This window comes from Callionymus lyra, chromosome 5 (assembly GCF_982586985.1).
Source record: "Callionymus lyra chromosome 5, fCalLyr1.hap1.1, whole genome shotgun sequence".
NCBI classification, from domain to species: Eukaryota; Metazoa; Chordata; class Actinopteri; order Syngnathiformes; family Callionymidae; genus Callionymus; species Callionymus lyra.
Window position 1 is genome coordinate 34,866,926 of NC_141822.1, and position 13,353 is coordinate 34,880,278.

Here is a 13,353-nt window from a genome sequence, read left to right on the forward strand (position 1 = left end):
GCAGGAATGTTCTTTGGGAAGACGGATGTCCCAGCACGTTGATGATCATTTATTCCAAGTGATTATCTTGGGTGAGATTACTCAAGTTCAGCGACTAATGAGCTGCTAGTTTGCAGCGATGGCTATCTGAACTCTGCGGAGACTTGCCTTCCCGACATCACTCACATTCCTCTCGGACGTGTCCAGATCCGCTGCTCGCACATTATTGTACCACCACAGTGAAGTGAAAAAATGTTTAAAGATCTGAGCAGGTTGAAACTGTAGATAAGAGTCAGATATGAAACGAGCTACAGCTGTTTTTTTCAAAGATCTTAACATTGGTCTGCTTTTATCATCCTCACTTGAGCTGAACATTTCACTAAGTTGAAAAGCATGATGGGAACTTAGATAACCTTGCAAGAGTGTCTCTGTTATGATGGAGAATGTTTGTCTCTACTGTGAGTGGCGCACCCTCAGAAATTTTGTGAAAAGGACAGAAATTGGACGAAAAGTGTAAAACAGTGTTTGTAAATAAGTAATTATTATTTGTAAAGCACCTTTCCTCAGACCAGGGTCACAAAGAGCTTAAACAACAAAACAATACACTGTTAAAATATAGTCTTTAAAGGGCCAAAATAACCTAGAGATAAACACAGCAGCCCATCTTAAGATGTTTCTTGAAGGAGTCAGTAGATCCATCAAGCACAGAGGGAGAGGAAGATCGTTCCAAAGCTTAGGAGCAACAACCTGGAAGGATTTCTCTCCTCTGGTCCAGAAGCGTGTTCAGGAACCATCAGTAGATTCTGATCCACAGACCTAGGAGCCCGAGCTGGGGTGTAAGGCTGGATCAGATCAGTGATGTAAGGAGGAGCCTGACCATGAATAGCTCTGAAAGTAAGAACCAGAATAAAAATATATCCTAAACGAATCTAGCAGCCAGAGATGAATTTTAAGGATCGGGGAAATGTGAGTTCTCCTACTTGAGCACGTCAGAATTCTCGCTGCAGAGTTTTGTATTAACTGCAGGTGAAACAGCTCCTTCTTGTTTAGACACGAAAATAAACAGTTATAGTCTAAACCAGAAGACACAAGCGCATGGATTATGTTCCCTAAATCCTGTTGTGACAGCATGTTTTAAGTTTTTCACAGAGTTCCTTTCAGGCTTTAACTTTTTGAAAAAAAAAATAAAACTTGCTGTACTTGATCTTTCTTGTAAAGGGAACACTAGGGGCGTGATGGTAATTTTTGTTGAGGCTCAAATAAATATAATAAAGTTTGCTTCAGTAACAGATAAAAGGCTCTATTGAGTCAATTTATGGTTGGAAAAAAAAGAGTTTTCAACAGGAAATTTGGTTTATTTGTCATTTAAGATATGAGCCCCCTAGAGGAAGAACTAAGTGTTTGCCCTCATGACTCCAATTCATTGACGATGAGATCCTCTTGTGTTTCCATGTACTAATTTCTGTCTCTTGTTTGACAGAGTCTCCTCCAGAGAGGACTGGGCGCCGGCGCAGTGTCCCAGGTAGCTCCCCGACCCCCACCATGGATCCTGCCGCCGCCGCCACCACTCCATTCCGAGTCACCGTGAGTACTGTGAGTCCGCTTTGCATCTTCTGGATTCCTTTTTTCCTCATCTTACCGTGACACCAGTAGTCGGGCCTGGAGTCCAGATGGACCCGGTCTGAAACTCATTTACTTCTGACGTCTCAGTGGCCGCTTTGATGCTTGACATCTACACATCACAAGTTTCCAAGCTTTATGTTCACCGCTGTCTGCCATGTCTTTGTAGACTACATCCTGTTTGATTTCTTTTTCATTGCTTTTCACGCTGAATAAATTCAAGATGCTTCAAGGGAGCGAGGTCACACACAAAGTTTGTCGGTTGTTCACTTTCTTCTGAAGAGTACTCTTCCCCCTCGGCAGTGTCTCTCACACACACACTTGTGCACATGCACGCACACACACACAGAAGGAGCGCTAGTCGTCTGTCATCTCACTGTAATTCAAACCTGTCATGTTTCCTGACGGCATTAATCCAACAGATAAACAGACGCCTAATGAAGCAAAAAATGTCACGATGAGTCATCAATTTAGAGCTAATTAGTAATTATCTGTGCGTATCCACGCTGATGCATGATGAGCAGCAGTATTACAGTTTGGAGGTGAACTGTCGCGAGGGAATGTCATTGTGACAAGTTGCTCATAACTTGTTGAAGTTTGCATGTTTTTGTTTATCACTTGAAACAAACTCACTGGCACCAAATGCAAAAAACAGCATATTCATTGTTTTGTGTATTATTATGAATAATAGGAATCACCCGTAACACTGTTTGAAGTACCATGTCTCCCCATCGGGATAATTATGGTCTTCCTAATTTTGGTAACCTTTTGAGACTTTCTGGATTGCCCAGTTTATTTTAGACTCGCTAGCTCTCCAAATCTTTCCTAAAGTAGCCAAGTCTTTGGTCTGTTTTGAATAAAATCTAAACAACAAATCCAACTTGTTAATAGTTAATAGTTTTTACAGCAACATTCTGGCTATGGAAAGACAAAAATATTCATCATTGATATAACTCACTCCTTCCATCAATAACATTACCCGGTCTGCTTACTTCCACCTGCGCACCATCCACTGCCTCTGACCTTCCCTCACCACTGACACTGCCACCATCCTCGTTCACAGCCTTGTCACTTCGCGTCTAGATTATTGCAACTCTCTTCTCTTCAGTCTCCCCCAGAAGTCCCCACATAAACTTCAACTAGTCCAAAACTCATCATCACCAGAACCCCCTCCATCCATCACTCCTGTACTGCAACATCTCCACTGGCTCCCGGTTCAATCACGCATATAATACAAAATTCTCCTCTTTACTTTCAAAATCATCCCAAATCTCGGCCCTAATATCGCTCTGATATATCGCACTATATATATATATATATATATATATATATATATATATATATATATATATACTTAACTTTATCCTTTAACCTGTTTTTCTTAATATTTGTGGTGGCTAAGTGTGATTATTTTAATGCCGTTTTAATGCATTTATTTGTTGTTAGTGGAGAGCTGACTTGTTCCCTGACTTGAACTTTCCAGACAAACCAAGATGTCTGTTTCCTCTGCTGCCCCCTTCTGTTTGAAAACAGCAGCGCAGTTATTTTAAGTTTCTGTAGGAGACTGTGCAGCAAATATTAATATTTTATTCTCTATACGAATAAAAAAACTCTGAGACACTTTCCCATCAATCACAAGCATTTACAAACTCTTCTTTCACTTCGGCGAGGAGTATTTTGTGACATCTAAAGAGCCACTCCTCAGCCTTGAGCTCAATCTGTCAAAACAGTTTTCCCTCTCTCCTCTGAGGTGCTCAGTGGTTCAGCACAAGAGATTGAAGCCATTCTCCGACACACACACACGTACACACATACCCTCTACCCACACACCAACGCGCCCGTCTCACGGAGACAATTTTCTTCAAGCAAACATCTCACCAAAGCCTATCGACTGAAATTAAACCACATCTTCAGCTATTGAATATAAAAATGTTCTCTAAGAGAAAACCGTCTGAATCACCTCTAATTACTTTCTACCGTTCACTGATTGTGCTTGTCGGGAATTGATAGCAGTTGTATTTCTTCTTATCTGTGGCTTAGTTTTCAACGCAGTCTAATTGTCATCTTGTTCTTAAGCTGCTTGCACCAGGAGGGAAAATGTTGCCTTCTTCTCACAGCCGCCTAAATCATAGGTTCTCTGGAATCTAAGATGGTTCATTCAAGTCTTCAGTTCAATCCAATTCAAGATGATTTATCGTGAGAAATACTAGACGCTGCCATCCACAAATGTTGGAGGTGAAGTGGTGGAGGAAGTGCTCAGACCACGAAATAGTGACTGACAATTGGACAAACAGTAGCTTCAGCATACATCGAGCTAAAACAGAATTAATCAAATCAAACCAATTGTCACTTTGGGGGTTATTGTCAAAAGTGGCTTGTGCTCCACCTGAGGTGGTGCAGTGCAAAGAAAAGACACAACAACAAAATAAATCAAAAAAGATAGAGAAAAGAGTCTCTGTTGCTTTAAGCAAAGCTAGCTTAAAATAGCTAATACATAGATGTATTGGACATTATGAATTGTGATTCGCTCCTAATTTGCATAGTGCCTTCAAATACAACATTATGTTTTTGCACTCGACCATCAGGATTTTAGTGTTGAAAAAATAATGTATCAAATTTCGTTTCCACTTTTGCAACAAAGCATTACAAAGAAATGTGAATTGATGTGTTTATATAGTGAAATGAAACACAAATGTGTCTATTGGTCAGGAGTAATACACTCTTGTGACGGGTTGATGAGGCATCATGATACAGCGTCACACAGCTGATGATGTATCATGACGCACAATAAAACCTGGCATCATTTTTAAACCGAGAGTGCCACCTAGTGGTCTTTCAAAATAAAAAAAACTGCATCAGCTGTTGTATGCTGTATCATGAAGCCTCATCAACCCATCACTACCACTCAAAAGTAATGGATAGTAAAAGATGGTGACATAGATGTGTGGTGGAAGGGACACTGTTGGATGGTGGAAAGTGAAGAGGAAAAAAACATACGATGAGGTTCATAGATGAGTCGTGATCTGAGAGAGACCAGTGTGGCGAGAGAGGATGACCAAGATGACGTGTAGGAGCCTGACAAGTAGTTTAATTCTTGAAGTCTATCTACACTGAGCTAGCCCAGAGCCAGCCAGAACTCTGACATTACTGCCCCTTTGACCCACTTTAGTCAGCTTATCACACTAAGAATATTTATGAAAACGAAATCTACAGCTGAACTTTGGATTAATATCCCAAAAAACACATTCCTCTTCAGATGGCTCATAAAAGGGCACCAACGATGATGGTGATGAAGAATCTACCTCCTTCTCTCGTCTAATTAGATGTCAGCTGAAGTAATTACAGAGCTGATTGAAATTCACATCTACACATAACACAGAAACCAGAACATGTGAAAATGAAAGTTTCTCTAAAAGCAAAGTGCAAAGTCCAAAATTCAGACATACTCAAAATAAGTAAGTAAGTAAGTAATTTTTATTTAGCGCTCAAAATAAAGGTTGACTATACTTCCCTCTACCTTCAAGCTCTAGGTCTTGTCCTTGTTTCTTTCCCCACCAGCGAGAGATAGAAAACTAGATTGTTACACTCACAGCTCTCTCCCTGCAAAAAAAAACATTTTAATTAGCTAGCAAATATTCCGCCAGCACAAGGTCTCCAAGGATGGGAGTGTGGAATTACTTGGAATTTGAAAAGGGATTGGGAGCGATAACACACGGAAATGAGAAAGAGTGTGTCAGTGTTTGCACATATGTGTGATATTGATTTCCTACCTCTGCTGTGGAAGAGCGAAAATATATATAAAAATCAGCCTGTCTCAATTTCTTTGATGAGGACTGCGCCAGTGCTTATCTAACCGTCGCCCACGCTGTCGCAAACGCATATGTCGACGTGGCACGATGACGAGTGCTCGGGAGAATGAGTGAGAATGTGATTTTAAGATCCCCTGTCAAGGTTTGCTGAGCTTAAACCGGCAGCAGTGACTCAGCACCGAATCCTGCTGTTTACCTTCTGCTCTGTGTTCACCTGCTCTCTTCAGGAGAAGACGCTGCAGGAAGAAGCTGGAAAGCAAATCTTGTCTGTAGTTGAGGAGCAAATATCAGTCACTAATGAAGGACTTCCTTCTGTTAGGTATTCTCTGGACTGATCCTACTGCGGCAACAACATTTGTTCACGACTCTTTCGTGAAAGAACACGCTGTCCCTCATTTATTTTTTAGGGGCTTTACATGGTCAGTGTTTTCTGCTGTGCTCCATCCCGCTAATTCACCCCATCATTGGTGCCCCACGCTCTCAAGTCCTCCTCACCCTGCCTCCCCTGCTGAGAAATGTTCCAAATCAAATGAAATTAGAAAAAAAATAAATAGTCTCTTCTCTTTTAAAACTTGAAGTATCATGTTATTTGCACCTCATCAGGGTTTTCTTTTCACATTCCTTCTCCCCTAATGCCAGCCAACAGTTGCTATGGAAACAGTGAGGTGTTTAGGGAATATCTTTGCAGATGTTGGAAGAAGTAAACACCGACAAAAAAGATTAGATGTTGCTGTTGACTGAGAAAAAAACATATTTTTATGTGTCAGTAAACAACATGAGTACAAATACAACAGTCCATTCTGCATTCAATTTATTTACCCTTTTGTTTCAAATTAAAATGGGTTTAAATGGACTTATTTAGTTTTACTTTTTGCACAATAACAGCTCTGTAAAGATAATTTGATAAGGTAATTTGTTTTTATTTAGATTTCCTTTATTAACTTGGAAATTAGAAATAAAATCATAGTAAAATCTGCGTGGCAGTAAATGTTTCAAGAACCACCAGAGGGGCCAATACAAAACAAGGCTTTATCCACAGATTTTAAATACAAACTAATGAAACAGATCTAAAATAACCTAACAGCATGTCCTGTTTTTATCGTTGCTTGCAAACCATTTCAAATTGTTAAGGCAGGCAAGTCTACTGCACCTAATAAGAGTAATTTGTCTTAAGAAACCTTGATGCTGCTCAATTTAATTCAAAGCTGGTTAATAGTTTTTAAGTCCACTGTTTCAAAACAAGTTTAAATGGGCACTTTGATGAATCAATGAATCAATGAAGTGAATTATAAAGTGCCAATATGTCTGTTGACCCTGAAGCAGAATCAAGAAGTGTCCTCAATGTCCTAATGATAAAACACAGCTGACGTATGGATTCAGATAATTTATAGCTGCAATTCAACAAATAGTTTCTGTTAATTTCATCCACATGTTATCACAACATAACTCCTGTTTAAAAGAGCAGTACCATCACAATGTAATGCACATGTAATCGTTGCAAACAACCAGAACTAGCTTTAATATCAACAAATTTTTACTTCAGTTCAGTCAATGACATCTATTTTGTTTAATCTGTCTAGATGTAACTATATTATATGTTTCCTTTTCAATTATGTATATCGACTTTATTGACGTTCAACCTTGTCTGTCTGAAAACTTTGCCCACTTTAATAAACTTTGCTCATTTTATGATCCATTAACAATTCATAACATCCAGTGTGGCTGGATGTGGGAGTGTAAATGGCCACATGAACATGACTCTGCCAAGATCAGCCAGTTGACTGACAACCACCTCCCACGCCAACTCAAGGTGACTTTCTTTTTTATCTGTCTGTGGCAGGGATTCTTGAGTCGACGGCTGAAGGGCTCCATAAAACGCACCAAGAGTCAACCCAAACTGGACCGCAACTCTAGCTTCAGACACATCCTGCCGGGCTTCAGGAGCGTGGACAACGACAGGTGAGATTAATGCCGTCACTTCTTCCGTCAATCCTGGGGTTCAAGATTGTGGGCGACTTTCGTTGTTGATGATAGGGTTTTTTTGGGGGCGTGTGGATTACAGTTTCCTGTTAAGAGCCGCATCATTTATTGAGAATTCCCACAGTCCAAAAACATACAGAGGTTGATTGGAAACGTTAGGGAAATTGCTCGTAGTTATGAGTGTGTATCTGTGAATGGTTGTGTGTCTTAGTGTGCTCTGAGACAAACTGGTGTCCTGCTTACCTGAAAGAATCTGGGATAGTGTTAACCACGTTTATCTGATTTTTTGTAAACTGTGTCAAAACTCTGCCGAAGAAATAGTTTTTGTTTCTAACATCCTCACATTTCACTTTTATACTCAAGATGATAATGTTTCCCATTATAATACTTCACCCTAAGACCATCGGTGCACAGGTTTGTAGGTTTAAACAGCAAATATTTGATAAAGACATTGCAGTGTGGAGCAAACACGGATAGAAGCCCACGCAAAAGAAAAAGTAGTGCTTTCTCTTGAAAAAAAGATATTTTTTTTTACTCTCCAGAGAATCCGAAAAGCATCAGAGCTAATGCTTCAGTTCAGCCCTTCTCAAATACCCGCTCGGGAGGGCGGAGTGATGCCCTGTACTAGTATTAAGTGTATGTTCATCCACTACAGTGGGGGGCAGCATGTTTCACAGGGATGTAAAAAGAGTCAGAGATAATGAGATCAACACAAGTCAAGGAAATATGTGTATGCAGCGCTTGGCTTCACTATGACTGTGGTGGGAGACGAGGAAAGCGTATATAATACTGTATGTGTAAATATGTAGAATGTGGGTAGCCTTCAAGCCAACCAATTAAGGCGTAAATACATTATGCTCCTTTTCACACTGATAAGCAGTGAGTTTTTTCAGGGAAAACATGCAGAATACTCACACATGTTATTTGGGAACACTACTACAGTAAATCAGTGGCCACTCCACATTTAAGGTGGCGAACCAAATGAATCATACGTTTTTGCATACTAATTTTGATAAAAGCAACATTCTCAACAGAATTAACTCCTGAGTAAATGCTGTTGATCCATCTGATTATATAATACTTTATTGAGTTATTTCATTTAACCTTCCAGTAGTGATGAGTTGGTGAGGCTTCATGATAGAGCATCAGTTGCTTGAATTTGTATCATGACGCAGCGTCCCAATTTTCAAAGGCCACTAGATGGTTCTTAGTTTGGGAATGATGCCAGGTTTAATTTAGTTAGTAGATCAGAGCCAAATATTATAATGCAGAAAGTGACATCTAGTGGCCTTTCTAAATTAAGACACTGCATCATTTATTTTATAATGTATCATGATGCCTCATCAACCCATCACTACTCTTCAGTATCAATGGTTTACATACATTTTTATATTTTTCTCTAATTTTCATTAAATTAATCATTATTGCAGTCTAAGATGATCAAGTTATTTTGATACAATTTTATTTACAAGTGTACTCATGACAATTGTATAGACAATCTATACTATTTAGAGTCACGGCAGAGGGACAGAACATAATTGATAGGGTCTTCTCCAGTCGAACTCAGCCTCTAGCATTGCAATTTGTAAGGTGTTGGCCGAAGTTCCTCAGATGAAACTTTCCACCACAATTATCAGAGGACATTTATCAGTCCCTATTCTTAACCTTACCTCCAGACACCAAAATGCCACTTAAAAATGGATCAAAAAGTTATTTGTCTAGCTTAAAACACTGTTGCAATTACAAAACTTGTGCTAAGCCAAGTTCTCCTCACTTTCTGTTCTGTCTGCTGGCACCCGACTGTGAAACATCCACCGGCAGCACCGAGCAGAAAGACATGCTGTGGATAAACAAGGTAACAAGACGCCGGCACGATGCTGATGCGGCTCATTTAATGCAGGGACGAGACAATCAGACGAGAGCGCTACTTCAAAGTGGAAAACAGTTAGGGGTTATTTATTTTTAACTCCGCTATAAAACCTGTTCAAACAAAATAGCTGAAATGTTTCTCGTCAGAAGCATCATCTCCTTGGGAGGAATGTTCACCTGAGGTTTTAAAATCACACAAATCCATAATAGTTGTATCTAGATCTGGTCACATTGCAAGTTTAACGCGAGTCACTGAGTCTGTGCAACATTTACCTGATTATACTGTTGAAGGTTTGATCAAAAGAATGTTTCTGTAATGAGCTAACACCACTGCATCTTTAAAGACGAGGTGATCCTGAGCTCATTGCTAGTAGGGAACCAGTCATTGTCTTAAGTGAAGATTTGGTGGTTTTGGTCGTGCATTAGCACCATCGACTGTAAAATAATTTGTGAGAGATCGAAACAAAATATTATTGACAATAAACCTCAGCAGTCTTTCAAGAGGAGAGAAAGTCTCAGAGGCAAACTGCTAATCTTCACTTGATGTCCATCCACTGTTTTGGAATAGAGGAACAGCTTCACTTTTGCACTATGAGAGAGTGGCAGTGGAATACACAATGAATTGAACAGGTAGAATTTTCAGAAGACAAGCTTGAGAATAAGAAAACTGTTTGACCTGGGAAAGGATTGTGTCAGTTTGGAAGTATTTATTTAATGAGCAGTTTGCGTCATTGCCGGTTTAATGGATATGCTATTAATTCAACAGGGATACAGTCCTTGCATGAATCTGGTTCTGACCCCAGTAGTTGAAAGTCACCTTTAAGGGAATTGAAGTCAACAGCATGTGAGAGACAGATTAGTTATTGGGCTTGCTTATGGCTAGCTACTTAGCTACAGAGCTATACTATTCTATAATGTGCAACATTCCAAGAAAATCCGCAGACCAGGGGTTAGTCAATTAGAGACTCAGAAAAAAACATTTCAAAATGGAACATCTTGACCAGCAGAGGAACGTCTCAAAACCAACTGCTGATAAAGCCGAGGTCACAAGTATCAGCCAAACACAGAAGTAACAGCAGAATCATTTGTATTTTAAACATTGGACAGATCATGTTGGGATGTCTAGTTCTAGAGTCCAGCGTTCAGATTTAGGATTGACACGCTAGCTTCCAGAATCAGCCCTATGGGACTAAATATAGTAGCATATCGATGCACTTGTTTGGGTGGAACATGAAAAGAATGCAGCACAAGTGTGGATGTTCTGGCAGGCTGTCATCCGGAGACCCGTTCCCTCTACAGGGAGGGAAATGCGACAGAAGACGACAGGCAGAAACACTGGCAGAAAAGCAGAGAGGAATGATGAGAAGAGAGAGAGAACAACGCTTGAGGGATGTTGGGAGGGAATAAATCCTACCCCATAATAACCCCCCTGGGCTCCATGCTGCTTAATATTCAGCGTAAATATCGAACACCATCTCGGAATTGTATTAATAATGTAAATCAGGAAAGGTGATTGTTCATATTTGACATTGTCGAGAGTTAATCAAGACTATCTTCATTTATCTTCTTATCACACTTTAAATCAACTGCTGGGACGAGATAGACGAGGAGAACTTGAGGTCATATGAGTCATACGACAGAGTTTATCTCACTCTTAGAGGAGGAGGAGCTCATCGCAGTTCTACTTCGAAACCACTTTTTTATCCTTAAATCAGCTCTGACTTTGAATAATCAGCTACTTTAAAAAAAATAGTTTAGATGTTTTATCATTTGGGGACTGGACTGCACTGTGATTTCTTATTTGTTGTGTTATAGACTGGAGTCATGCCAGCTTACAACACTTTGTCCTCCCAGATACCCAAACTATGTCACTTCAGTTCAGTTCAGTTTATTTTAAAAGGACAATGTGCAGTTACATTAAAATGGTAGATGATCATGTGAAAATACAGCTTTAAAATAAATGAAAGGGAAAAGAAAACATATAACATGTAACATGTGTCAAAGTGGTACCTAATTAGTTCTTACTAAATCTTGCATATTTATTTATATTGTCGTTTTTATGTGAAGTAAAAATGATCAGGAGAATTGTCATTTTTAGCCCATGTTTACATATCTCTTACTGATACCTGATTATTGAAGTTATTGTTATTATATTAAGCCTTGTGCCATCTCTCGTTCAAGGTGACCTAACACAAGGGATACCTCAAAAACATTTGTTTCAGGACTCTGGGTGAAGGTGGTAGAGGTTTGGTTGTCCCTCACAACACTCCTGGTACATTAAGTGCCCACCCTAGTGAATTTAGTTCCCCACCCCTGCTCTAGAACTTTGTCTTATGGCGTAGCTCTGTCCTCTCCATGACAACTTATAACGATTAAATACCACTTCATCCTTTTGGGTGGATACGAGTCATTCCGGCTGATGACCAGGTTTAACATCCTCTACACCCCTTTATAAAGCAGAAGCATTAATACACTTGTACACTCGGGAAGAGACGATCTCACGCGGATATTACATGTCAAATTTATGACGAAAGATTCTGACGTACGCTCCACACCTCTAATGACAAATCTAGCTGCCTAAGTTGTGCGATGAAGTGACGCTTTAATTTGTCTGCACCAACACACTCCTCTTATAGCTCAACCTTTTAGTCACCTCATTCATTATTCAACAAGGAGGATGGTATGGAGAAGCTGCAGGACTGTATACGAGCCGTTTCCTTGTTCTCCTTGAAAAAGGCAGTGGCTCGCTGGAGCAGCGGGGACAACACAGCGAGGCCTGGTAGCCCGGAGCCAACTGCAGACCAGCAGCTGGGGAGCAGCTGGACTCCCCGGATGAATATTCAATGGTGTTAATCAGAGTTCGGAATTCTCGCTGTAGTTTCTATATTTAGAAAAGCTCCAACTAAAATCCTTGAAAAAAAAGGAATATTGAGCAGCCCCTGTTCAACAAGACAAGGTAAAGGTTTACTATAGGTCATCCACCATCAATCTGGTCCTTCTCTAAAGTGCTCTCTTATCAAACCAGACCTGTTGACCTCACGGTGTTTGGCTCTGATCTTCTTTACTGGAATTACTTTTGATCAGATCCCAGCAGATGCAGCATCAACTGATCTGTGCTAGCATTGGATGAATGTCACGTTTAAGCTTCTAGATGAGCTCCGGGTGGAGATGATGGTGGTTATTAATGATTATATAAACACTGACACACTTCTTAATTCCACACTTACACACTTTATCTCTATGAATGCACAGGCTGGAAATACACATTAGAATCTTCTTCCGATAAATGGTTAGCATCCCATGTCTTTATTGTCTGGATAAGGTGCCTCCTTCAAACACTGATGGGGGACATTTATTGGGTTCTGTGGGCTGCGTTGAATGTGATCATGTAGCCTGGAGTCAGGCTTCTGAGATCCCAGTTATAAATGAATCAGGAACTCACACACACATGATGAACCACTGTGTCTGTGAGCAGCTCAATGATGTCATCAACTGTTATTTCGAGACCAGGGGTTTTGTGGTAACTTTGGAGATGTACGTTCATCTCTATCTGTGTAGTAAACGTCCAGCACCGATGACTCATGCTATGGAAATGTACAGGAAGAGACAGGACACACTATTTATGCTTCATCTCTCCATCTATAAATATTGGCGTTGGGATAAAATAACAAACTCCTTTCAGTCCCTGCTTCTCTCTCAAACGTCATGTTTGGCCACGAATACCTCCCACTCACTTGATCATAATCTAGGTCAGGATTAGTACAATTTACTGCAATAGTTATGGTACATGTAGACCAGGTTTATTTATTTAACTTCATATATTTAAAGGGGGACATTGGATGAATATATTATTTAATAATATATATAATGAACCTCAAGTGAATTAAATAAATTGTCTCTAAATATTGCTGTAATATATTATATATATATACAATATTATAATTATAAACAAGTAAGGCTGAGAAGATTCATACATAATGTATAAGTTAAAGAAAGGACATGTTTTACATATATATAAATTATATACATATATTATATATGTGTGTGTGTTTAATGTTTTTTCATGTTTTGATTTTTCACTTTTAGAACTTTATTT

At 39.6% G+C, this 13,353-nt stretch overlaps 1 protein-coding gene across 6 annotated transcripts in view; it reads left to right on the top strand.

Moving 5' to 3' along the window:
• LOC148080437 (disabled homolog 2-interacting protein-like) overlaps positions 1 to 13,353 on the top strand; it is a 115,105-nt gene that overhangs the window by 46,582 nt on the left and 55,170 nt on the right. For 4 of the 6 annotated variants that reach the window (XM_087792130.1, XM_087792135.1, XM_087792134.1 and 1 more), the window contains exons 2-3: positions 1,460 to 1,572; positions 7,249 to 7,367. In XM_087792130.1, the coding sequence (XP_087648256.1) occupies positions 1,522 to 1,572; positions 7,249 to 7,367 (170 nt within the window). In that variant the 5' untranslated portion in view covers positions 1,460 to 1,521. The remainder of the gene's footprint in view (positions 1 to 1,459; positions 1,573 to 7,248; positions 7,368 to 13,353) is intronic. The other 2 variants (XM_087792131.1, XM_087792133.1) reach the window with 1 other exon arrangement.